This window comes from Halictus rubicundus, chromosome 8 (assembly GCF_050948215.1).
Source record: "Halictus rubicundus isolate RS-2024b chromosome 8, iyHalRubi1_principal, whole genome shotgun sequence".
In the NCBI taxonomy this organism is placed as follows: domain Eukaryota; kingdom Metazoa; phylum Arthropoda; class Insecta; order Hymenoptera; family Halictidae; genus Halictus; species Halictus rubicundus.
Genome location: NC_135156.1, coordinates 2084139 through 2109604, shown reverse-complemented (window position 1 = coordinate 2109604; position 25466 = coordinate 2084139). Strand labels below are relative to the sequence as shown.

General features: G+C 36.4%; 1 protein-coding gene across 1 annotated transcript in view; it reads left to right on the top strand.

The window, feature by feature from the left end:
* Cad87a (cadherin 87A) overlaps nucleotides 1-25466 on the top strand; it is a 639019-nt gene that overhangs the window by 566357 nt on the left and 47196 nt on the right. Inside the window, exon 5 of the mRNA XM_076791575.1 lies at nucleotides 24363-24620. Coding sequence (XP_076647690.1) covers nucleotides 24363-24620 — 258 coding nt within the window. The remainder of the gene's footprint in view (nucleotides 1-24362; nucleotides 24621-25466) is intronic.

Sequence of the window (25466 nt, the reverse complement as noted above, 5' to 3'; positions counted from 1 at the left end):
TTGGATAATACAAGGATGTGAATTTTCAGTAATGGCACTAGATAAAAAGATCAACCTGACATGCTGAATCCCTCAAAAATCCCTAAAAATTATTGTTCGCGAAATGTAACAAATAGTTGGGCAAACTATATTTATCAATTGATTTTTTCTAGTTTTTATCTCCAGATAAAAATGAATATATTCTAAATATTTTCTGTAAAAATTTGATTTCAATATCTCTAATGGTTTGAAAGCAACCTGTTGCGAATTAGTATCTTGCGTCGATGGCCCGCTCCATAACATTGACACTGGAGGGTGTCATAAATTAGCCCTCCCACGACACTGTCTCGCCGAAGACGAAAGAACTTTCCTGTAACCTCAGTGCAAAACACAGTCATTCTCTAAAGTCTGAAACATTGCCGCTTCGCACGAATGTACGATTGCCTAGTAAATATGATCCAAATTATATCATGTTTGGTGTCAATTTTATCAGGAAAATTACACGAATGTGTTGAGAGAAGTTTCATGAATATATTATGAAAAACAAAAGAATTGGGACATTGCATTAGTATTGTTTCACCGATATACCTGACCCCGCATAATGTTACACTCTTCGGCGGTCTAGCTTCTAGCCCCTTCGAAGGGTAGACACTTGGGCGCGTCATAAATTGGCCCTTCTCCGATAGTGTCCAGCCAAAGACGAAAGAGCTGGCATGCAGCCTCGGTGCGAAACACAGTCATTCTCTGAAATCTGCAACATCGTCGCTCCGAACAAATGTACGAATGCGTAGTAAATATGATACAAATTATACCATGTTTGGTATCATTTTTATCAGAAACATTCCACGAATGTGTTGAGAGAGGTTTCAGGAAAAAATAAGGAAAAACAAAAAAAATGATGACATTGCATTAGTATTGTCTCACCGATGTACCTGACCCATGTTACACCCAACGACCGGCACACCGAACGGCCAGGCCGACTACGCTTGCAATGTTCCGCATTTTATATGGATTTCTGTATGCATTGTCTGGCCGGCCTGACGGTACGCGGGGTCCGAGAGTTTCTGCGTTTTTATGAAATACATAATGGTAATAACGGTACTTCATTCATAACTTATAACGTAACTTTTAATATACTTGGTTTTTTTTATAATTACAGTAGGTATATTTAGCAAACATGTGCATAATCTTTATTTGCATTAAATTTTGTATTAAATTAAATTAAATTAAATTAAATTAAATTAAATTAAATTAAATTAAATTAAATATTTCTGGAATTCCGACGAATTTGTTTCGAATGAAGTTGCATACGTATCGATAATATCATTAAAATATCCTCACGAAGTTACCGCACTCCTCAAAAAATTGTCATACTTTACCTTCTTGTCATACCTTCTAGGCGTATGTAACTTCGTAAGTATATTTTAATGATATTATCAATACGCAGAGTTGGGCAAAATAGTTATCGAAATAAAAATTTCGAATAACGAATGAAAGATAAAAAAATTTGTATTAAAATTTGAAAGTTAAAATTACAATCTCATTAAAGACGGTCCAAATGCTCTAGATAAGCTCTAGAAGTCATTCGTATTAACAATATTGTTCTGATTAAAAACATAAAAGCATAAAAAAATAAAAGCATGTATTAATAAATAGATTAAAAACATGAAGCATCATTTGGACTGTCTTTAATGAGATTGTAATTTTTATCGTAACATTACGTATCGGTGAAACTTGTCCTAATCCCACAGGCATTCTGTGCCCCTTAGCTCTTTTATCTGGGGTTATATTGGGAGGGCTAGTTTCTGACACCCTCAAGCGTGTACCTGTCGAAAGACCCAGAAGCTAGACCGCCGAAGGGTGTAACATTGTGCAAGGTCAGGTATATCGGTAAGACAATCCCGATGGAATGACATAATCTTTTTTGTTTTCCATTATTTTTTCATGAAACCTCTCTCAACACATTTGTGGAATGTTTCTGATAAAAATGACACCAAACATGGTATAATTTGTATCATATTTACTACGCATTCGTACATTTGTTCGAAGCGACGATGTTTCAGATTTCAGAGAATGACTGTGTTTCGCACCGAGGCTGCATACCAGCTCTTTCGTCTTCGGCAGGACACTATCGGAGAACGGGTAATTTATGACGCAAACAAGTGTCTACCTTTCAAAGGGGCCAGAAGCTAGACCGCCGAAGAGTGTAACATTATGCGGGTGCAGGTATATCGGTGAGACAATACTAATGCAATGTCCCAATTCTTTTGTTTTTCATAATATATTCATGAAACTTCTCTCAACACATTCGCGTCATTTTCCTGATAAAATTGACACCAAACATGATATAATTTGGATCATATTTACTAGGCAATCGTACATTCGTGCGAAGCGGTGATGTTTCAGACTTTAGAGAATGACTGTGTTTTGCACCGAGGTTACAGGAAAGTTCTTTCGTCTTCGGCGGGACAGTGTCGTGGGAGGGCTAATTTATGACACCCTCCAGTGTCAATGTCACGGCACGGAGTTATAGAAAGCAAATTTTTACTGAAAATATTTAGAATGCGTTCACTTGTATCTAGAGATAAAAACTAGAAAAGAATCATTTATTTAAATATAGTTTGTCAAACCATTTGTTACATTTCGCAAACAATAATTTTTACGGATTTTCGAGGGATTCAGCATGTTAGGTTGATCCTTTTATCTAGTGCGAATCATTACTGAAAATTCACATCCCTGTATTATAGAGAAATGGGTTGCGGAATTCCAGACCCTTCCAGCCCTCGTAGGCACACGTACACGCCGACCAGGCGGTGTGTGAGTGCGCCGCCATGTCAGTTCCCATAGCCTCCCTGAGAAACGACGTGCTGCCGAATATTGCTAACCATTTCTCGATGATGCAAAAGTACGACTTCTGAGGACCTTTCCACCCTAGATAGAACTTTCATCTAGCTCTTTTCACCATTGACAAGTCCCGTGACTGCATTATTGGGAAATATTTCCAGGCATCCCTGACCCTTGCGATCGCCGTCGTCACACGTACACGCTGATCAGGCGGTGTGTGAGTGTGCCACGGCACGGCTATTCGAACGAAGCTACGACAGCGCCATCCACGTTGTCGCGCCGCTCATGCTCCTACAGGCCTCTCTGGCGGACAACATGCTGCCGAATATAGCTAATCATTTCTCGATGACGCAAAAGTAGGACTTCTGAGGACCTTTTCACCCTAGATTGAACCTTTATCTAGCTCTTTTCACTATGGAAAAGTCCCGTCGCTGCATTATTGGGATATATTTCCAGGCATCCCGGACCCTTGCGATCGCCGTCGGCACACGTACACGCCGACCAGGCGGTGTGTGAGTGTGCCGCCATGTCAGTTCCCATAGCCTCCCTGAGAAACGACGTGCTGCCGAATATTGCTAACCATTTCTCGATGATGCAAAAGTACGACTTCTGAGGACCTTTCCACCCTAGATAGAACTTTCATCTAGCTCTTTTCACCATTGACAAGTCCCGTGACTGCATTATTGGGAAATATTTCCAGGCATCCCTGACCCTTGCGATCGCCGTCGTCACACGTACACGCTGATCAGGCGGTGTGTGAGTGTGCCACGGCACGGCTATTCGAACGAAGCTACGACAGCGCCATCCACGTTGTCGCGCCGCTCATGCTCCTACGGGCCTCTCTGGCGGACAACATGCTGCCGAATATAGCTAATCATTTCTCGATGACGCAAAAGTAGGACTTCTGAGGACCTTTTCACCCTAGATTGAACCTTTATCTAGCTCTTTTCACTATGGAAAAGTCCCGTCGCTGCATTATTGGGATATATTTCCAGGCATCCCGGACCCTTGCGATCGCCGTCGGCACACGTACACGCCGACCAGGCGGTGTGTGAGTGTGCCGCCATGTCAGTTCCCATAGCCTCCCTGAGAAACGACGTGCTGCCGAATATTGCTAACCGTTTCTCAATGATGCAAAAGTACGACTTCTGAGGACCTTTCCACCCTAGATAGAACTTTCATCTAGCTCTTTTCACCATTGACAAGTCCCGTGACTGCATTATTGGGAAATATTTCCAGGCATCCCTGACCCTTGCGATCGCCGTCGGCACACGTACACGCTGATCAGGCGGTGTGTGAGTGTGCCGCGGCACGGCTATTCGAACGAAGCTACGACAGCGCCATCCACGTTGTTGTACGTCCGTACATTCTCTCTTCCTCTGTTTTACCAATACAGTGTGTTGCTCGATACTGAACTTTGGAAAACGTTCCTAGCTCCCCTACTGGACAGAAATGTTACTATTTAGCTTCCTCTAGCGGCCGTTCGTTCTTTCATAGCGTGACGATCATTATTGTGTCGGGGCATTCGGAGCTTGCCCTGGTCAGGTTCGGTTCCCTCCCCTTAAGTTCGTTCACGGTATTCCACTTTAGGAACACTGACACCTAAGGTGAAATTAATGAAACGTGAATTCGAATTGATACATTCGTTAGTAGTCTACGCTGGATTTTCTCATTTTAATCCGTTTCACTCTATCATTGTGTTAACTGAAATTTGAAGAGTTCTGTATCTGTACCCCAGCGTCTGTAAATGGTATCAAGAAATGATGTGCAAAAATTGTAACAGCGTAATTCTACTCCTTAAGATCGGCGAAGATCTGTTGTAAAAGTTTGGTACAAAATTCGCCTTGACCGACTTTTTCAAAGTCAACATTTTTCATATTGAAAAATTTATATTTATTTATAACTTAAAATTTTGCTCAGAAATATAATCTCTTAAATCTCGTTAGTTAACGGAACTAAGAAAAATAGCATGCAAGTAAATTGTTCGTGTATTAAATTTCTAGCAATATTATTTCTCTCGTAAACTTGATAAGATCCACGAACACTTGAATTTTACATTTACATGCGGTCTAGTATAACAGTGCTGGGCACGGTTGGGGCCCCTGAAACGCTTGCTTCCCCCACCAATCTTTCTTTCGCGCAACGCGCACCTTCATCGCGTTCGCCGGTGTCTCGTACATAGTCGTCAGATCAAGACTTGTTCCCCCACTCTAATTTCCTTTTCTACCGCGCAATTCACTACGCTATCGCCGCGGCCCGGTCACGTGACGCGTTTGGTCTCTGTCGTGCATACTCCAGTATTGACAGAGAAAGGGTAACTTTTTCTCCTTAATTCGTACTCCCTCCCCTCCTCTGGCGAGACAATATAATAACCAACCATACATTTAATTTTAAAAATTTGACAAGCCATACAGTATGAATGAATAATAAATAATGAATAATAAAAGTAAAGTTGTAACATAGAATAAACAAATACCAATTGATTTGTGTGTTGTACCTTTGTATAGAGTTTTAAACTAATGCGCGGGAAAATAAGATTGATGTTATGTAGAAATTGTTTAAAAATATATTAATTCTTAATAAATGTGTTGTTACAATAATTTCCAAAATATGTCATTAAAATGTTTCCCTTTCAATACTTATAAACGGTTGTGAATACCACTTAAATTACTTATAAAACGTTTAGTATATGGCAAAATGTTTGAAAAGAAAGTTGTATAGTTTCCAGTTTTGTTTTTTTTTTTATCGAGATAAAGGTCTCCTTGAGTTTCTTGTAGTTGAAGAGGAAATTGAACCTTGAATAAAAAACCCATTAGGACATATGGGGTAAAAAACCAATATTTACTGAGTGAGGGGTTTTCTATAAATAACTTTGTATGCGAGTAATGTTCAAAATGTTCTCCATTGCATTGCGATCATGCAACTTTCGTTGAACCATTTTTTCTGTACTTTAAGTGACACACTTAACCTGAATTAGATCACAATTATTATTTGTTCTTTGTTATTAAGTTTGTTACACCTGTACATATTTTTTTCTAGTTTTTGTTCGTGCATTATTCATACCTTTGGATTGTTTATTACTAGACTGCCGATTTTATGCATTTACGACAAAAATAAATGGATGAAATATAAAACTGTGAGAACATTAGAAGAGTTTAAGAGTATTAGTGTATCACTATCAACTTATAAGAATATAGGGTAGGCGATCCAGGTACTGTGGGGGTGCAAATTACTGTGCCTATATTAATTATACTTATTTTTAAAACATAATGAATATTACAAAAGAGATATTAAATTTTTTCATTAAAATCAGTTAATATATTTGTCATATATCTTTTTTTTAATATTCATTATGCTTTAAAAATAAGTATAATTAATATAGGCACAGTAATTGGCATCCCCATAGTAATTGAGTCCCTTAATCTACATTCTTATCTGTCTTCTTCTTTTTACAAATGACTTAGAAAATTTGTATTTTGCACAAAAATCTGCAGTCTACTGATCCAAATCTAAAAGCGAGGGTAACGTTCAAAAGGGCAGGTCGCTTGTGATCGATGATCAACTGGCTGCCAAACCTACAATGAAACCTCGCTTGGAATTCTCTAGCCTTTATCAGCGGTGTGAATCGCCTGGTATTGTTTACACAAGCAGGGGATAGAGTCAAGCGAGCGTTAAATGATTTTTACCTACAAAGCTTTTTGATATTGCGCCACTGGCGCTAAATAATGAGAACCCATCCAGCGTTTGAGGATCAGGGTGGATAGTGTTGAGCGACGACCTGGAATGTAATGAAAGAACGGTACGAAGCTGCATAAATTTTCATTGTGCCCATGTTATAAGTTTCAAATGCGAAGTAATTGATTTCGCTGTTTAACAGTAAAAGTAAATTCGTTGCTTTTAACGAGGACAGAAAAGTAGAAAACATCCTTTCTTTTGGCTATTAATGTTTTTATGAAAGAGTAACTCTTCTGAAATTCGTCTTTTGAAGTTTAAAGGACATCGACCTTTTTAAATAAGACGACATATATTCGTCGTTGCGTAGTTTAAATTAATATTATAATAGAGCGAACTCTTTAAGTATGCAACATGTTTCTATGTTTCTATAATATTGTATATTTTTAAATGTTATTTAATGGTTAACATGTCGCACGTAAATGAACACAATTTTTTACAAACTATAGTAACATTTTCAAATTTTAAAAAATGTAGATCTGGAAAATTTATTTCTCACGAATTTTCTATTCAGAAGAAACAATTCTCTGCCTTTATATTTTCTAAGTTATAACTAGATAGAAGCTAAATAGACATTTATTTCTTTATAACATTATTTTAATCGTGACACGCCACGAATAAAACTAACAAGTGAATATAAAATGCAGTTTGCTTAAAATATGTGAATACTGTTAAATGATAGTATCAACTATATAACACTACTAACAAGTAAAAGTAAACAGATTTCTGAGAAACCATTTATTTAAAAAAATATGTTGTAGAATTAAGTTTTTTCAAATTTACCTTGTGAAATATGAAAATATTGTTATGAAAATTATTATTAAAACATTACCTTTTCAAATATACTTTTTGTAGCAAACTTCAAGAGTTGCTCACTCCTCCAACGTGAACGAACTCCTACATAAAAGAATGTTCAATAATTTTTCGAGTGGCACATCATAGGTACTGAAAGCGTAAAAAAATTGACGATTGCTACATTGACGTCCATTGTAAATTATCGACACACGGAAATCATACATCCATTTGTCTTTCCTTTTTTTAATTAACTCAATGTAGTAAATATTATACAGGGTGTCCCAAAAATGTTGTATTTCCTTAAAAGGGCTGATTCCTGAGGTGATTTCACACCTCACGTCTCTTCTGACCGTAAAAATTAATAGATATAAATACTTTATAATTTGTATGGTGCACCGGATCCTTGTCACCTGCAACAAACAACTAATCTTCCTAACTGTTTTCACACGGTAGGATGTTTGAAATGTGAAAGATATACAGTGTTTTCTCGATATATGTCCATAACACGGGTATAGCCAGGGACATATATCGGCCAGAAGATACTATTCTTTGATTCACGCCGAACATGGAAAAGGACAGCGAAGCTCCAATCGCCTCGGCCGACATGGGTCGGGCATATCGGTGTAAACCACTACTAATCCAATAACAAAACTTCTTTATTTTTCATTATTTTTTTTATGGGATTTTCACCAACATATCCATGGCATTTTCCTAACGAAAATGATACCAAATGTGATATAATTCCGATGATATTTACTTTTGTAATGAACGATGAAAGTTACTTCCCGTTGCAATTATATTAACGGAAAATTAGTGTAAATATAATTCGAATGATATCGTGCTTGGTATTATTTTAATCAGAAAAATTTCACACATATATTGTTAAAAGTCTCATAAAACAATAATAATAAAAAAAAGTTCAATTTTTTTCTGTGTTTCTTTCTTTCCCATACGCTATCTTTCTTTACGTCCGAAACTTTCATTGTTCATTGCACAAGTAAATATCATTGGAATTATATCATATTTGGTATCATTTTCATTAGAAAAATGCCACGAATATGTGGGTGAAAGTCCCATAAAAAAATAATGAAAAATAAAGAAGTTTTGTTATTGGATTAGTAGTGGTTCACACCGACATACCCGACTCGTCTTATGTTACACTCCTCGGCGACCTTACATCTGTTGAGCTTCATGGCCTCTCGCGAGTTATACCCCGCGGCAGTGGAGATAGTTCTGGGACTTTCATTGGCTAGATTTTTGGGACATATATCGAGAAAACACTGTAGCTACCGTCCGGCATTAGGGGGACTCCTGTGTAGAATAAAAAAATCGATATTTCTAAATCTTTTTTTGTGTTCACTAAAGACTATTTTTTGCATCTTATTCATAATGTGTGAATACGTGCACTGCACAGTTCCATTATTCGACATTACTACATTGAATATTAATAAGTTGAATATTAATAAGCATTTAAGAATCTCACAATTTCGTAATGTTCCGAATATTACGGAACAGCAGCTAATGTAAATTTGCATAAGCTCTAATCAGCGTCACTAATGATTATCGTTTATACCACTACTGCAATTGGGATCATGTAAAAACATTTACATTTACATTTATTCTAACAAGAATAATAAGGTCATGTAAATGATGCATGGTTATTAGAGTTTAATAACACCTAAATATAATTATGTTGCTTCTCCATTATTAATTTCTGTAACAAAGAAAACTAACACGGTGATAATAAGTGCATAAATTATTGTAAACAATTCTATTCTTTCGTAAAGCGAAGTTATAAAGTTCCATGCTGTTCTTTCGACTCATCTACATTCGACTCTAATCCTGGATTACCAAAATGGTAGTATTCACATTCCTTGTCTCTTGTACATAGTTATTCGATGCTTTCTAATGGATTTATTTTGTAAAACAGTTTGTACTTTAACATTATATTTTGTAATATATTTTTCCACTGTTTACATTTTCTGCTGTATTTTTCCGCTTTGTCTACCGTTGTCTATGCAAACTCCAAATTAGGGATAGTGAGATAACTACTCTTTTGTTCTGTTTACCACATTTTATAGAACACCCTATATTTGTGGTAGGGAACCGTTCGACGCGGTCTCTTGTATCTATTTACGATAAGCCTTTTCAAGCAGCGTGTCAAATAATTCTAAGGGTTCTGGAGGGTAGATAAGACTCCAGGGAATGTAGTTTAGTGTGCGGTTTATGGACCGTGAGATTTCTCATCAGGTTTTTCTTATCGGCTACCTGATGTGAATGGAGCCTTAGAAATATAGTCAAAGAGAATGTGACAGTGAACGTATTTCTTTGCACGACAAAATTTGATATGTCAATTGGTAAGAAGAATTGCGTGCATCAACGATAATTAAACTATCTCTTCTTCCTCAGCAATAAACACAAATATGCAAGAAAATATATTTGTATTTATTTCATAAATATTCATTTTCATTGAAATTGATTGGGATATAATAATCTTCTAAAGAATACAAAACGCAAGAATTGTGTTGTCTCGTGATACAAGAATGAAGTGTATTAAAATGTAATAGATCTCCTCCTTTTCGCCTTCCACTATCCCATTCCACCACCATGAGCACACTCCAACGTCCCCCACTAAAACCGTAGACTGATCACGTGACGTGACGTGAGGCGACGCTTGGTGTCACATATTACTCTGGTCATCAGAGAGGCGGTACATTGTACTCAACGAAGGAGACCGTTTTTGAAGCTGTTATACATTAATAGTGTGGTTAGTTATGGCAATACTTCCAAGTATACATTTTGTAGGAAAAATTGTGTGAAACAATTTTCGTTTGTTATCAGAATACAATAATTATATGTGTAGGAAGTTTAGTACTAGAAAGGTTCAGATTTTCCAATCGACCCGTAACGTGAAACAAGATTTATTTTAATGAGTTCTCCTTAACTGCTACAATAGCACGCGTGTTCGCCGAATTTTCCAACTCAAATTTCTCGGAAAGGAGAAGACAAATGAAAAAATTTGTCTTATATATTCACATGTAGAATCACCCCCTCCATGTTCATACCATCTTTGAACACCCTGTAGATATATGGAATAAAATAGTTTACGAAACTTTAAAGTCGTCTTCTAAGAGGACGGTTCATGTTTTATATATATATATAAAAGATTATAGCATTATATATGTATATACATATATAAAACCGAGAAGTTAGCCGCGCCTTCTTAGTGACGACGATACAACGAAGACCATTCGGCGCGATGTCTCGATATCGTAACATATCGATACTCGTAACACTATATATGCAGTAACGAGCAAAACTGAGTCTACACTATTTGAAGCAACATAACTTTTTAAAAATTGGATCAAATGACTTGAATGTTATTGAGAAGTTAGAAGGATTAGTTTATTAGACGAGGTGTAAAAAATTTTTGAAAAAAATTTGAATTGGTCGGAATCGCAAAAGAAATAGTAAAAGTTGGTTTTTTCAGCTTTTTTATCTGAGCCTATATTGAAAATTTTAAAAATGTGTTTGATTTGCTTGAATAAATTATATCCATGCTGAAAATTTCACCGATATTGGTTAATTCGTTTACGAGTTATAAACAATTAAAAGTGCGATTTTAAGTCGAAAATCGTGAAAAATGGCAATTTTTCCACTTTTAAGCGTTTATAACTCGTAAACGAATTAACTTGGTAGGCTACTGTCGCGCCAAACCGAATCTTGTTGTACCGTAGAAAAAATACGGCATTACATAGGAAATAATGAAACTTTAATCGTCAATATCTCGAAAACTATTGACTATCTGTCTCTATAATGGTATACATTCGTGAACAGGAGAACGAGATCTATAAGTGACCCCGAAGGTCATGGCCGCTTCAATATTGCAATGAGCAGTTTAGAAATGGTCAATTGTCTTTCGTAAAGGTTCAATCATATGTCTATTCAGAGGCCAAAATGTGAATTTTTACCTCATCGTGGAGTAATTTACAATATTCGGCAGCATACATATTGTACATACGTAAACCTGTACTATCGATCTGCATTATCGACCGTATTCTATCCAATTCTATCGCAACGTACAATGTTTGCCGCGAAGAGACCGTGGCGCTAGTAAGCGGAACCGCGAAATGGTGCCTTTTTTCTAGACATTTTACGTCTTAAATAAGTAACTAATCAATTAAAAATGCATACCACCGTGTTTGTATATGTCTTTGCTACGTCTATTCAGAGCCTTTTTTTCGATACAAAGTCTAAATCTCTCGAAATTAAGAGAATCTCTCAGCGGCAGCCATCTTGTGACGTGGTACTTGCTTCAGAAAGCGAGTTTTCTACCGAATATTACAAATTACTCCACGAGGAGGTAGAAATTCGCAATTTGGGCTCTGAACAGACATAGATTGGACTTTTAGGAAACACAAGTGACCACTTTCAAACTGCTCATTGCAATATTGAAGCGTCAATTTGTGAAGATTTTGACCCTTGCATACGTATATGGATTTCAAACCGTGCCGGCCCCCTTAAGTCCTTACGAAGGATCACCCCAGTGAGAGAGACAGGTATCAGCTTACGCTCTCCAGAGCAAGGTCCACTTAGTTTGCCTAAATAGGGTGACAAATCATCAAGGATGCGCCGATTGGGTAATGCAGCAATCGGCAGAACCAATCAGTGCATTTCTTCTTCTACTGAGGAACACCCTCACATAACGAAGAGGATTCCTCACGAGGCATTTTTCGACTCTCGAGAAGTCAGTCACAATCTAGCTCTCCGCCAGTTAAGACTAATAAAATCGAAAAGTCCATCGTTCGGGACCGTAAAACGAGAAGTCCACCGTGTCAGGACACAGTCCATCGCGCGGGACCATCTAAGGCAAGGCCTGCTAGATCAGCCTTACTGATGAGTCCTCTAGCAGGTCTGCGACGAAACACAATTCCTTCCAATCTTTGGTGAACGGGAATTGAAGTAGCTACTCAAGGTTAATTCGGCTAGTGGTCATAACATTCGAAAAAAATTAGTTCATATTTATTCAAACAATTAATCTCTGCTGAATATAAATCAGTATACTTCAAACCAATTAAATCTAAACTGAAAAGTCTTAAGACTATACTGAATGTCTTTTTTACTTAAAGTGTAGACATGCAACTACTAATAGCAAAACAAGTTGAAAGTAATTCGGAACTCTTCTAATTAATTTCTCAGTTCTTAATTATGACAATAGCCCAAGCGGTAATGGAATAGCAAATTGGGGGACAAAGTGTCTTTCATGGTCAGTCACTCTCGAAATCTACAGTACCCGGCGACATACGATAGTATGTGCGTGGGAGGAAGGTTCACTATCTGAGAGGCTCGCAAACTGGACTAGATCTAAGGGGGTGCTTCTCGTAGTCCCGCCAATTGCCTTGCTTTGTGTAGAAGCTTATGACGCGTCAATTGCTATTGAGCAGGGAAGTCTGGTCATTAGAAACGCAACGCAGTTCGTGTCGCAATAAAGTGGCGCAACGTACGAGTCCTAATTGCCCAATCAATTTATTGACAGCTGCAAATACCATTTGAGGAAACTGTTTGAAAAAATGAGGGTTTCACGCATTCTTGTGAACCTGCATACATATAAGTATTCTATGCATTGCTTTTCTTATTTCAATGTCTTCTAACAATCCACCATTACCAAATTCAATTTCATTTGTTTGTAATCTTGTAACGAAGCGTTTCTAACCGAACTTCGAATAACATTTTTTTGCACCCTGTATACACAACGTATACAATCAAATTTTCAGTACGTTATAATTTGTATTCCACTGCACTGAATTAAACCACTTATTTATTTTCATATGTAACATGATTCACATAAGTATGAATCATTTTGTTAATTATACCGTTATGAAAATCATACTCATTATATAAAATAATTCAATAAATAATTCTAATATTCTGCAAGCAATATATACCTGCTATTATTCTAGTGTTAATTTAATTCATCTAATGTTAATTTATCTCTTTATGAGTGGACATATTGGGTTGGAACGAAAGTTCGTAGCGTTTTTAAATTAAAATTCAAGAATAAAATTAAGATATTTATTCATAGGTTTATTTAATAACATGATAGGTTGTCTCGAAAATGGCAAAAAGTAATAGAAGAGAATGGAAAATATGTTATTGAATAAACCTATGAATAAATATCTTAATTTTATCCTTGAATTTTAATCTAAAAACGTTCTAATATAAATACTGATCTGACTTTTCGTTCCAATATAAATAATGATCGAATTGAGTAACCTTCTTTTCGAAGTGTACAGACCTGAACATTTCGACGAACATTGCGACGAACGGCGCGCCGAGCAGCGAACGAAACGCAAAATTGACATTCATTTCGGCGAACCGAACGGCGCGATTTTGCGTTTCGGTCGCTGTCCGGCGCAATGTTCGTCGAAATGTTCAGGTTTGTACGAGGCTTACCCGTTTGCGTTCGTGCGCGCGGTCGATCCATCACTTGTCGGTTTTTCGACATACATCAAAAGCCTCGTACCAACCTGAACATTTCGACGAACATTGCGCCGAACAGCGACCGAAACGCAAAATCGTGCCGTTCGGTTCGCCGAAATGAATGTCGATTTTGTGTTTCGTTCGCTGCTCGGCGCAATGTTCGTCAAAATGTTCAGGTCTGTACGAGCCTTTAGAATGTATTTATACAGTGCACTGAATAAATATAAACTCAATGTTAATTTTGTTACGTTGTGATTTCAATATTTAATGGATTTTGCTTTATTTTTGGTAACTTTTGTTAACCTGCTAGGAGCACTGTCCACTGATTTATTTTAAGTTTTGTTTGAAATATTCGACCCAGTATATTATTATTCATTTTTAAGGTTTACAATATTTTTTATAAGTACGTTCTATAGATGCGTTATTGTAAACTTTTCGCACTAAAACTCTCCACATGTTTCTCTATCGAATTTAGATCAAAGCTCCAGGCCCATTATGGTAGTAATTCTATTCCAAAGTCCTGAAACCACTTTTTTGTAGTTGGAATTGAATGAATTCGAGCATCGTCTTATTAGAAAATCGCCTTTCTGCCGTGTATTTCAACAATGAAAGGCTATTATCCGTCACGTAACATGTACTATTATCAGACATCATTCAGTTAACCCTTCGAACTTGACCCATTCGAATTATGCCAGTAATAGTGAAATCCACCAGGCTCATCCGTATTAAGATTTTTTTCAACGCTTCATATAACATGCTTCCATATATTGCTGCTGAATGAATTTTTCTGCGAATTTCAAGCTTGCATTGACCTAACGTTTCTTTAATGATTGCTTTTACAGACATTTCCGATATTTCAATTCTTCAGATTGTGCAGTCTACTTTCATAGTATTGTACATTAAAATCACATTTCAAGCAGCAGCAACTCTCTATTTTTTATGAGGACGCTCCGAATTTTGATATCTCTATCTATTTGATACCGAAAACCATGTTAGCATGGCTATAGCGACCTCTACCTTTTCGCAATGACCAAATTTGCCCTTCAGGGCGACTTTTGCACCTCCTCTCCAAAAACCTAATCCAGACCTAGCCAAAATTCGTTCAAACTAACTTCTGTAAACCTTAGTTATGTAGGTTAAGTATTTTAATTTTTGTTGGAGTTTCTAAAGACCCCGGAAGGTTGATAACATATTCCAAGGTCATTGAAATCGGTGAGGATCCCCCTAATCCGAATAATTACCAAATTCTTAACTACACTCTATGGCATAATGAAAAACTGGAAATTCTGAACGAATTTTCAAATATACTGTTTTTAGACACTTAATGTACAATTATTTAACTAAATTAATCGTATAAAGCAAGGAATCGGTGTCAATGAGCTTTGAACATCAACTGTGTATAAATATTCACAGGCCTAACAGTGTTGGCGGTAAGAAATACCTACCAGCAAGTAGTAATAAAGACTCATTATACATATCGTTCATTCATAAGAAAGTTGACATAACTCAAAATATATTTATAAAAAAAATTATAATAATAAATATACAAATTGTGGCGTACTTTATAACTAATCTACATGACAATTAACCCACTATCTAAATACCAACAAATTATTTTACATTTCTAAGTTGGTTACATAAAAAAAATAATTGGTAATTTAGGATTTTCAAATGGCTCTCTTATGAAATTTCCTTCTTTTGACTTATGTCATCTTTCTTATGAATGAACGACATTTAGAGTTTCGTACTACTTCATCGTAAATATATAGTGTAGGCATGATCAGTGGTTTCTTGAAAATATTGAAAAGTTAATAGAGAAAAAATGTGCTTGAGTTTACAAATATTCACAATACTGTATTTGTAATCGAACGAATTTATATTACAACCCACATGTACCTATTATGTACGATCATAATATTCGGCAGAATTCCGTGGTGAAACCGGAAGTAAGAAGAGCGAGAACCGTGCAATTCTACTGAATGAATACAATTTGCTGGGAGGTCAAGGATCCAAACACGTAGTCCAGTCTTATCTTGCGTGCCGTCGTTCTCCTCCGACCACAATACAAGAGCACGGTAATTTTGACTTGATGGACCAGAAGAACTTCCCTTTCCGTCTGCGTTCACGTTTTCCGTCCACGCATTCACATTTCATGAATGCTTCTTCGCTTTCCCTCCTCGGGGAGACAAGTGTACGCGACGGTGTCTAACCTTGGAGGGTTTTCTGCTCGCCGGCTCGCCGGAAGTGGTACAGTCACACGACTCTTTTCTGCCGGTCTCCGTTCTCCTCTTTGATTCTCTTTCTTCCGTCTTTCTGCTCGTCTCTCTTCGTCCCTTTGCCTTTCGACGTTTTCATATAATTCTCTTCTCGTTCTGGAGCTTCCTGTCGCCGACAGGAGGAAAGGGACACAACCTAGTCGCTTTCTCGACACAATGCAAGAGCTCCTGGCTTCAGGCTAGTTGCTACTTCCCGTCACCGTATATCGCGGCTACGTGTACAGAATCGCAATCCGTCGGACAAAGGCTCGACACAGCTGTGTTTCTCTCGTTTTTGCGCTTTTATTTCGACGGTCGTGATAGCAGAAGCAAACAGCCTGTGCGACGACCTTTATCGACGCGATCGTTGCGTTGCTCGTTCGGATTACACAGAATTGCCCTGTGCTAGGCCGCCGCACAGTGGGCCAAATGCCCGATCTAGCTGGGAAAAAGTTCTACACATTAGATGCGGCTATTGATCTCAACTTATCTGGTGTCGTTGTAAATAGGAGGTCTCAATCTTTAAATTTATGGTATTTTTGATCGCGAAAAAAATTTCTGAAAAAATTTTTGAAAAAAAATATTTGAATTACATGTGATTTTTTAAAGATAAAGTAACATCAACTTGTCACTCGATAGTTAATATAAAGGAATTATTAAGAAAATTAAACTTACGGGCGCAATTTGAATGTTCTGCGGCATTTAATTGAACCGACTTCGAAAAGAAGGTTGCTCAATTCGATCAATATTTTAAAATTAAAATTCAAAGATAAAATTCAGGTATTTATTCATAGGTTTATTCAATAACATATTTTCCATTCTCTTCTATTACTTTTTGCCATTTTCGAGACAACCTATCATGTTATTAGATAAACCTATGAATAAATATTTTAACTTTATCTTTGAATTTTAATTTAAAAACGCTACTAACTTTCGTTCCAACCCAATACTTTCTTTGTGATGTATGTCCAACGATTACTCTACACTACAATGAATGACCAATCGGAATGCAGTCTTTTGCATCTTGTAGAAGGGTTCCCCCAATGGTCCGATTTAAAAAATTTTCAGATTTATTTATTTTTACGAGTTAGTTATAACTCATTGTGAATGTACGCAACTGTGGCGGAAAAGATGCCACTTGTAATCAGGAATTACGTAATTGATTGAATATAGTAATGTACTTTAATAATAAATAAAAAGGGATACTGAACGTACCCGAACCGTATCATAATAGCTAAAATGTCTTGTGTACGAATCAATTCATATATGGCTCTTTTCTAAAGCATATTTCTTACAAATGTCTGTCGTAATACTGTCCAACACCAATTTTCCGGTTCGATAACCAGCAGGCCTATCTTGTACTTAGATTTTGTTGCACTGAACATGAATCTGAAAGTCATTTTTCACCATCTCCCTCAGTTTTTCAGAAACTTGAGTTTGATCAAAAATCAAATTGACAATTTTATAGTTAACAAAAAGACCGAGACGCTTCTGGCGCCCCAATTTTGTCAAACATGTGTAATTTCTTTGTAAAAGTATAAATACAACATTTTTTGTTAGAATCTTCAGCAGTCGTTGAAACAAATATGTAGTAAATATTAATGTATTGAACTTTGTGTTAATGCGTGTTATTTCTATCTATAAACGGTTGATTTGTACTGCGCTAAACTAGTGTTGAGAAATATGTAAATGTCTTATAATAAGCAAAACCATTTTATTTTGTCAATGAAAAGACCCTTAATTTTTATAATACATTGGATACTTTTTTAAAATATTGTTTAAATATATTTGTCTCTAAGTATGTACGTAAGAATCATTGATATAGTTTCCACGGTTAGGGTGGAAAAAATTCTTGAAGGTGAAAATCTGCCTTTTCGTTGAAAATTAAATTTCGGAAAAACTAACCATAATTTGTAATCATTGCCTACTGGTTATGGAAACGTAAGAAAAGTTCGTTAGATAGTATAATTAGTAACATATTGCAAGTGAAAATATCCGGCTTTGACAGTCTAACCTGCTTCTGGCTATTCTCACATTACGTAATTCATGGAAAACATGACTAGCCGGATGTGGCCATCTTGTTGTGATTGATAAATCATCAAAGAAGTCAAAGTGAGTCGTAAATTGATACGATCCGAGAATAACTGAAACGTTCATTACTAATGTCAGATACGATTCGTATTTAACACAAAGAAAGGCAGACTTGAAAAATACAGTGCGATATTTAAAAAATGTATGAAATGTCTTTCTTAAATATTCTTTATTGTATTTCACAAAGGGACTACATTGTGTTTAATAGAATATGGTAACTGAAAATACTTTCATCAAACCAAATGGTGGTAACGAAAGTGTTAATTGGAAAATTTTAAAAACAATGTTACAATAATTATTGTGGTTTCAGTCAAATTTTGGAACAGTCAACACAATCTGCAGTGACCAATTTATGATAATAGATGAACTCTTTAATGAAATTGCAAACAATGCAGTCTGCACACTTTGAAAATTTATATTATTGTGAAGGCATGTAACGATCATGTGTTTCTTATTCAGTTTTAAATAAAATAAAAAATCCTTTTTAATTGTGAAGAAACTTATAATACAATTTTAGTCATATTCTGTACTGAATTGAAAATAATTTGTACAAAACACTGAACTTTAATTACTAATATTTTGTAGAACTAAACTAGCCAGCATATCTAATTTTACTATTTTTGTGGGAACTTCTTGAAACTATGCTTATCTAGAAGATAACGAGCTTTAATTGAGAGCAAAGCAAGCACAGGTAAAACTCAAGGGGACAGCTTGTTCCAGAGTGGCATCTCGTTTGAGAAGTTTGAAAGTTTAACGAACAGACTTTTTTTTCATTCGTGTATCAAAAACAGTCTTTAAACTTGTCTTACGTTAAACACTGTGTTTATATTTAAGCTTCCGTGGCTCACTGCAGACTTTCTTAAGGAGTTCCGGCAATACTTACGTAAAGTTCATTTTATCCCTCTGAAAGAGCAAAAAAGATAACTTGAATAAATAAAGAAAATCTCTTCTTGCAGCGTATAAATTATTTTATACGCTTTTACGAACATATTGACGCGACATCTGTATGTCAACGTATAATAAATAGAACAATGTAATTACATACACAAGTCTTCTGTGAGAGACTCAATAACTTGAATTTTAAATCGTCGTATTAATAAATCTGTAAATAAATCCTATCTCATTTAAGTCTTATGTTTAAATGTTATTACTTTTATTTTTACTCTTGATGATCGAACAATTTTCGAAAAATTCGACAGTAGGAACATTATTTCGAGTTTCTATGAAACAAACCTTGAAGTATAATATTTTTGTTAGAATTGTGTACATTATGCATACTAATGCAAATTATCACTTATAATAACTAAATATTTGGTATTATGACTGCGAGTAGGTCATATGTAAGAACAAGGTCAGAATATTTGGTATAAATATTACTAATCTTTATATTTAGAATATCATCAATAAATAATTAATTCTGTTCGGATATTTTACTAAATAACGAAACGCAGTCTGCCGTGAATTATATTGTTTATGAATGTACTTTCAATTACATTACATTATTACAATTTATATAACTTACAAGCCTTCAAACAATTATTTCGAAACATAATTAGTAGCTGACTAATTATTCCAAGATGACCACACTGTAATAATTGTTGCTAGTTTAAATTTATAATCAGCAATGTTGTGTTTACTGACTTAAACGTAGGTTTTCTTTACTAAAATAATGAAAATAAGAGTACCATCCTTCAGAACCATCCAAATTGAATTGTCTTTATTACAGAAAATGACGTTTCTTTATTTTTTTTACCCAGTATACGTGTTCACGGACAAAAAACGACATGCATGATTGAACGCCTGTCGTGTTCAGACGTTACCAGACGTTACCTCTCTCAGCTTTTTTGGATTTTTCATAATCTTGCGAATTTTTTATCATATAGTACGTGACACAGAAACTTCTATTTCATAATGTTGCAATTTTGCCACCACCATAATTTTCTCTACTTTTGTTCAACACCTTACTGCAATCCATTACTTGTTTTTCACTTAAAGAAATGAGATATATTATACATTCCGGGGTAATTATTCACAATAGGCGATTCCGCACGGATTTCAATGACCTTGAAATATATTGTTAAGGTTAACTTCTTCCTGTACACGTTACCGTAAACAAACGTAAACATAATTTTGAAAAAATGTTCATCAAGAGTAAATAAGAGCCACCTTAGTATAGTATGAACTACGCTACGCGAGGTATTAGATCGTTCTTTGTATTTCTTATCCTCCCATCCCAATCCAACCATATCATCGCGTAGAAACAACAATTGGTACAATATCGTGTTCGTGATGACAAGAAAGAAAATAATATGAAGTATACGAGAGGTAAGTACGTGTGTCGTGTTGCAGGTTATAAAACGGACTCCCTGCAGTAACAACAATTTTTTGTAATTATCTCGGAAACGAAGCTCGTCCAGCTGTAACATGTACAGGAAAAAGTTGTTCAGAATTTTTCCCCCAACAACGTATTTCAAGGTCATTGAAAACAGCTAGGAATCCCCTATTGTAAATAGTTATCCATTCCTGTATCTACTCGCAGTCGAATAGCTACTGACAAAAGTCGAAAGAGTGAAAAAAGATCAAGTATCTTATATTCTAGATTCTTTCTATAACTTTCTTGTTTCACATCGTAAAAATCTAAGACATTGCGTGTTTACTCCGGAGATGGTAAGCAAAATACGGGATGTCTAAAGCGTGTGTTCCAAATATGTAAAATGTCTTATTATTTTATTCCAAGAGTGTATGATACACCTAGGAAGATATAAAAAAAGGATTTCTACTTTGAGTAACGTGACATTCGGTCATTGTACAAAGTTCTTATCGTCCGAGTAAGTAACCGGAATTTTCACATCTATGTGTATACGTATGCGAGAATTATGCCGAAGGTGCATTATAGAAAGCAAATTTGCTAAGAAGTTAAACGACTCGTTCAAGTTTCAAACTTCCATTCCATGGCTGTATAAAGAACGATATCCGCTTCAAGAGTCAAGATCGGTTCGTGAATGATCGATCTCGTAAAAGAGAAGGGACGTAACTCTGGTTTCTCACGTACGAGCTTGAGCACGTTCACGACCAAATCCAACGGCTTCTTTGAGGGACAGTAAAACTTCTCAAGTAACTTCGTACCTCCGAACGTGCACCCTGCTCTTTCATGTATGTTCACCAACCAAGTCAGAATACCTCACCGGCTTTGGACGGAGTGAATCTCAAGTGACGTCGACCTAATTGAGCACGATCGTACGTGTACGTATAACGCAACGCACAGAGAAAATACCTAATCGTCAAAGGCAAACAGTGGAAAAAGAAAGATCTTTCCCGATACAGTACATGCAGTGACGGACAAAGGAAAGTTTAAAATTGGATTTTCTGTATACGAATGTTACTGACTTTAGCACTAGATGGTTTTTCAAATGTTGATAATGTTGATCTAGTCTGTAATCTAAACAATACATTTTGTTCGACACGTTCAACAAACCAAAGTAAGTTTAAAGTCTTCTGCATTGGAATAATATTAACAACTACATAGTACATATTTGACGATATTTCTCTTAATTTCCGTGGATACATGCACTTTAACTAGCATCTTTAATTACACAGATGAATGATAATAATAGAATTGATTCGGTCTTGAAAATCTCTGGTCAACTATAGATGAGCATATTCCCTTAAGTGCTTGTTTACAGACAAAGAAGTTCTAATTTGAACGATATAAACTTTCCTTGACGAAATCGATCAAACCATTTTTTGGATGGACGGTAAAACATCTTCTCTGTAAACAGCACAAAAATCGTTTGCAGCAAATGTTGCTACATTTCCTTTGCAAAACTCGTACAGCATAAGTTTCGAAAATGAATACGCGTCCCACTCATGATTTTTCACTGAGTAAAAGACTAAATGCTTCCATTCGCTAACTTTTTCTCTTCAATGCATTCTCTAGACTGGACTCGATTATTTAAGAGCCAAGACTCCGTAAGTCACGATAAGGTAGAATGACTACGTTACCGACGAAATTACGCGAAAAATGGTTTTACGTGTTTCAACTTTTCATCCTTATATGAGAATATTTTTCGCTGGGAAAGTGCTCATTCGAAAGAGGAAGGTTCAATCTAGCGCGCGCTAGTCATGAGCTGACAAGATTATGCAGATATTTGGTAATATAAGCATCACAAGTAGGCCAAAAATTGACGATGTGCATGCTGTGGAATTCAAGTATTTTTATGCCATTGGATTAGTTTTCTGGATGAAATCGAGAGTAGCGCGCGCTAAAAAATATCTCCAGCTGCAAATTGAGCTATATTTTGTCTTGATTCTCTGTGAAATAAAGCCAAAAACTTGAAGCATGGCGTCAGAATTCACAATATCGATAATACAGAGCAAAAAATGTGACAAGTTTAGTCACAGACTTAAGACCCGTCTGTTGTATGTAGAAACTCCTACTTCGAAGCGATCGTGCACGCTCCGTGGTTTCGCTTTTTCTTGGAATGAAGAATACTCTTTCGGTGGCGTGGTGTTTATTGACTGGTTGCTTTGCAGTTGTACAGAGATTTGTTTTTTGTTAATTCGCAGTGTGTTCGTCTAGAAGGCTCTAGAGTAACTAACTTCCGCACGGACCTCCCCACTTCATGACCAGGTCTTGGTTCACCTGTTTATGACGTAGCGTCGATGACGTCGAGCCATCGGCTACGTGCATACACTCGAAGGAACGCATGTCTCCTCGGGTCATAGACTACGCTACGCTGTGATGACGCCTCAGAGTGAGCCGAATCTTGTTTAATCGTATTTTGTCCGTATTTGATCGGGTTGTGTATTGATAGGCGTTACAGGCGGAACTCGTTCTTCACCTGACGCCGATTCGTATAAAGTGTGCACACTGTAGGTGGAACGTGATCTTCACCTTATTGTTTATATAGATGTTTGTATAAGCTAGGTGGAACATGATCTTCACCATATGCTTGTTGGCATGAATATATGTTGTAGGCGGGACGCGGTCTTCGCCTTGTTTGGCTGTTAGGCCCGTTCGAATCGTTTTAGAATTTGTTGTCGTCTCACTCTGAGGTGTCGCGACGCGACATACCAATACAGATCTTGAGTCAGTGTCTGAAGGCTGTGAACGGAAATTGTACAGCAGTTACCGACCTGCTGACTCTGAAAAAGTCACGTGACTACCCTTGACCCTTAAACTGTCTACCTTTGGTCACTTATCGCTATATGTTTATAAAATATACCACAAAGAATATAAACATAGCCGCGGCACAAGCTTATGAGACGATCTAATACAATTATACATTGAAATGTTTAAAGACCACTAAAAGCGACTACTTTTCATTGCTTTATAGAAAAAACAGAAATGTATTTATTCAGATTTTTAGAAATTTTTACTACAATACATATATGTATTGTAATTAAAGTAGTCGCTTTTAGTCCTCTTTAAAGCTAGAACTCACTTAAATGTATAATTGTATATACGCCTCCTGTATCGTAGAAATTGAAATTATAGAAATTTCAATCAACTGATCTCCTTAGCTGTGCATACGCGACAAGAACGTGATGAAACGTGATTATTGTTTGTTTTTGTTACTCTGCAACTTACAATACTTACACGATACAACAGTTCGACAAAGTTTTAAATGTTAAAGACAGAGCTACTGCCTAGTATTAGACGCCGTTCAGCGTTAGGAGAACTCCCCCTACTATTTAAAATGAAACTAACACGGCTGTCTTTTTAAGTTCTGGTTTAACGATGGAATAGAGCTAAGGATTGATAACAAACGGGGCCTGGAACTGTTGTATCCTGTACTAAATCAATCATAGCAACGGCCTGTGGGAAAGGTCCCTATTTCACGTGTAATATTAAACACATGGGTACCCGCATATTTTAATTTCACGAATATTCGTGTATATACAGTACACGTGTATTTTAATGTACGGTGGTATAACGTGGAACAGCCGAGCGTGAATTTATTGCTGTCTCGCTTGCGTCTCACTTCTAACATCACAGTCGAAAAGAATCCGCGAATGAAATCTCGTTATTCTTGATTTTCGCCTAACTTTAAGCCGTGCTATCACCCAGCGTTATTTGTACCTGAAATATTTGTCCTTTAATTTCATTTAATAAGTCAAATAAGAACAGCAAGACTTTTCAACAAAAGCCGCATACCTTATCTTGAAATTTTTTGCTTGTTTTAGGAGAACGACACGATACGCTTCCGTGTCACGCTGGAAGACGAAGTACCGGAGGGTCAACAGCCGAATATCGTTGGTGTCGATGCATTCGTGATCGTTCTCGACGAAAACGACAATCCTCCACGATTTCTGGGCGTACCGTACGAAGCCGTAGCCGAAGAGGACCTTCCAGTTGGCACGACAATTCTTCGGGGTATTAGAGTAATGGATCCTGACCTGTTGGGCGACAACATAGATCTAACCTGTGTTCCTCAGCCGCAGGTGAGTCATTAATACTCATTACTCCACTAATATCGCATGGAAATTCTTATTCCTTATACATACATATATCATCTGTAGAGAATTACTACTAGCTCCATTTCTCCCAAATTGGTCATATACCACGTTGCATAGTGGATTGTTTCAAAAATTTGTATGTCACTAGGTGACAACTAGGTGTTAATAGGTGAAAACTAGGTCTATTCGTAAGCTAATACTTGATTGAGATAGATTGAAAACGTCACAGGCTTATATCTGGTCACAATTGTTAAATAAATAACAGTCAAGTTCAAGTCTCTTGAAGTAATGTATCACTCAGTTTTCTTCGCATCTCGAGCCTTAAGGCCACGTTCTGTTTCTAACCGAATATTTTCTTACCTATTAAGAATAGGCTTTTATAGTACAGACATTTATTAGTTTTCACTCAAAGTATGAACATTTTTCCATTATTACGTTTAAGAAACACTACTGTCGAGACGAATCCAAAATTTGGCTGTCGTAACTTGCACCTGTAACCGTGAGACAATTTTTTGTTTTCAAAAGTAATTTTGTGATAAGCAGAAAATTCTTTCAATGCCAACTTATATCCCAATTAAATTTTCTTTTTTTTGTAATTTTACTCTAGAGTAGAGCTGCTTAATACATCTTGCGCGGGCACTTTGCCGCCAAAGTCTTACCGTGTTGCATTCATTCTTGCAACGCACGTTTTGTATTTTTGCAACGTATGTCTATCCGATTTTATTGTAAAAACATCACAAAAACCCGTCGATAACAATAATCCCCCAATAATCCGTGAAAAACGACTTTAGTCGCTTCCCGCTCAAGATGTGAAATCCGCACAAAACAACT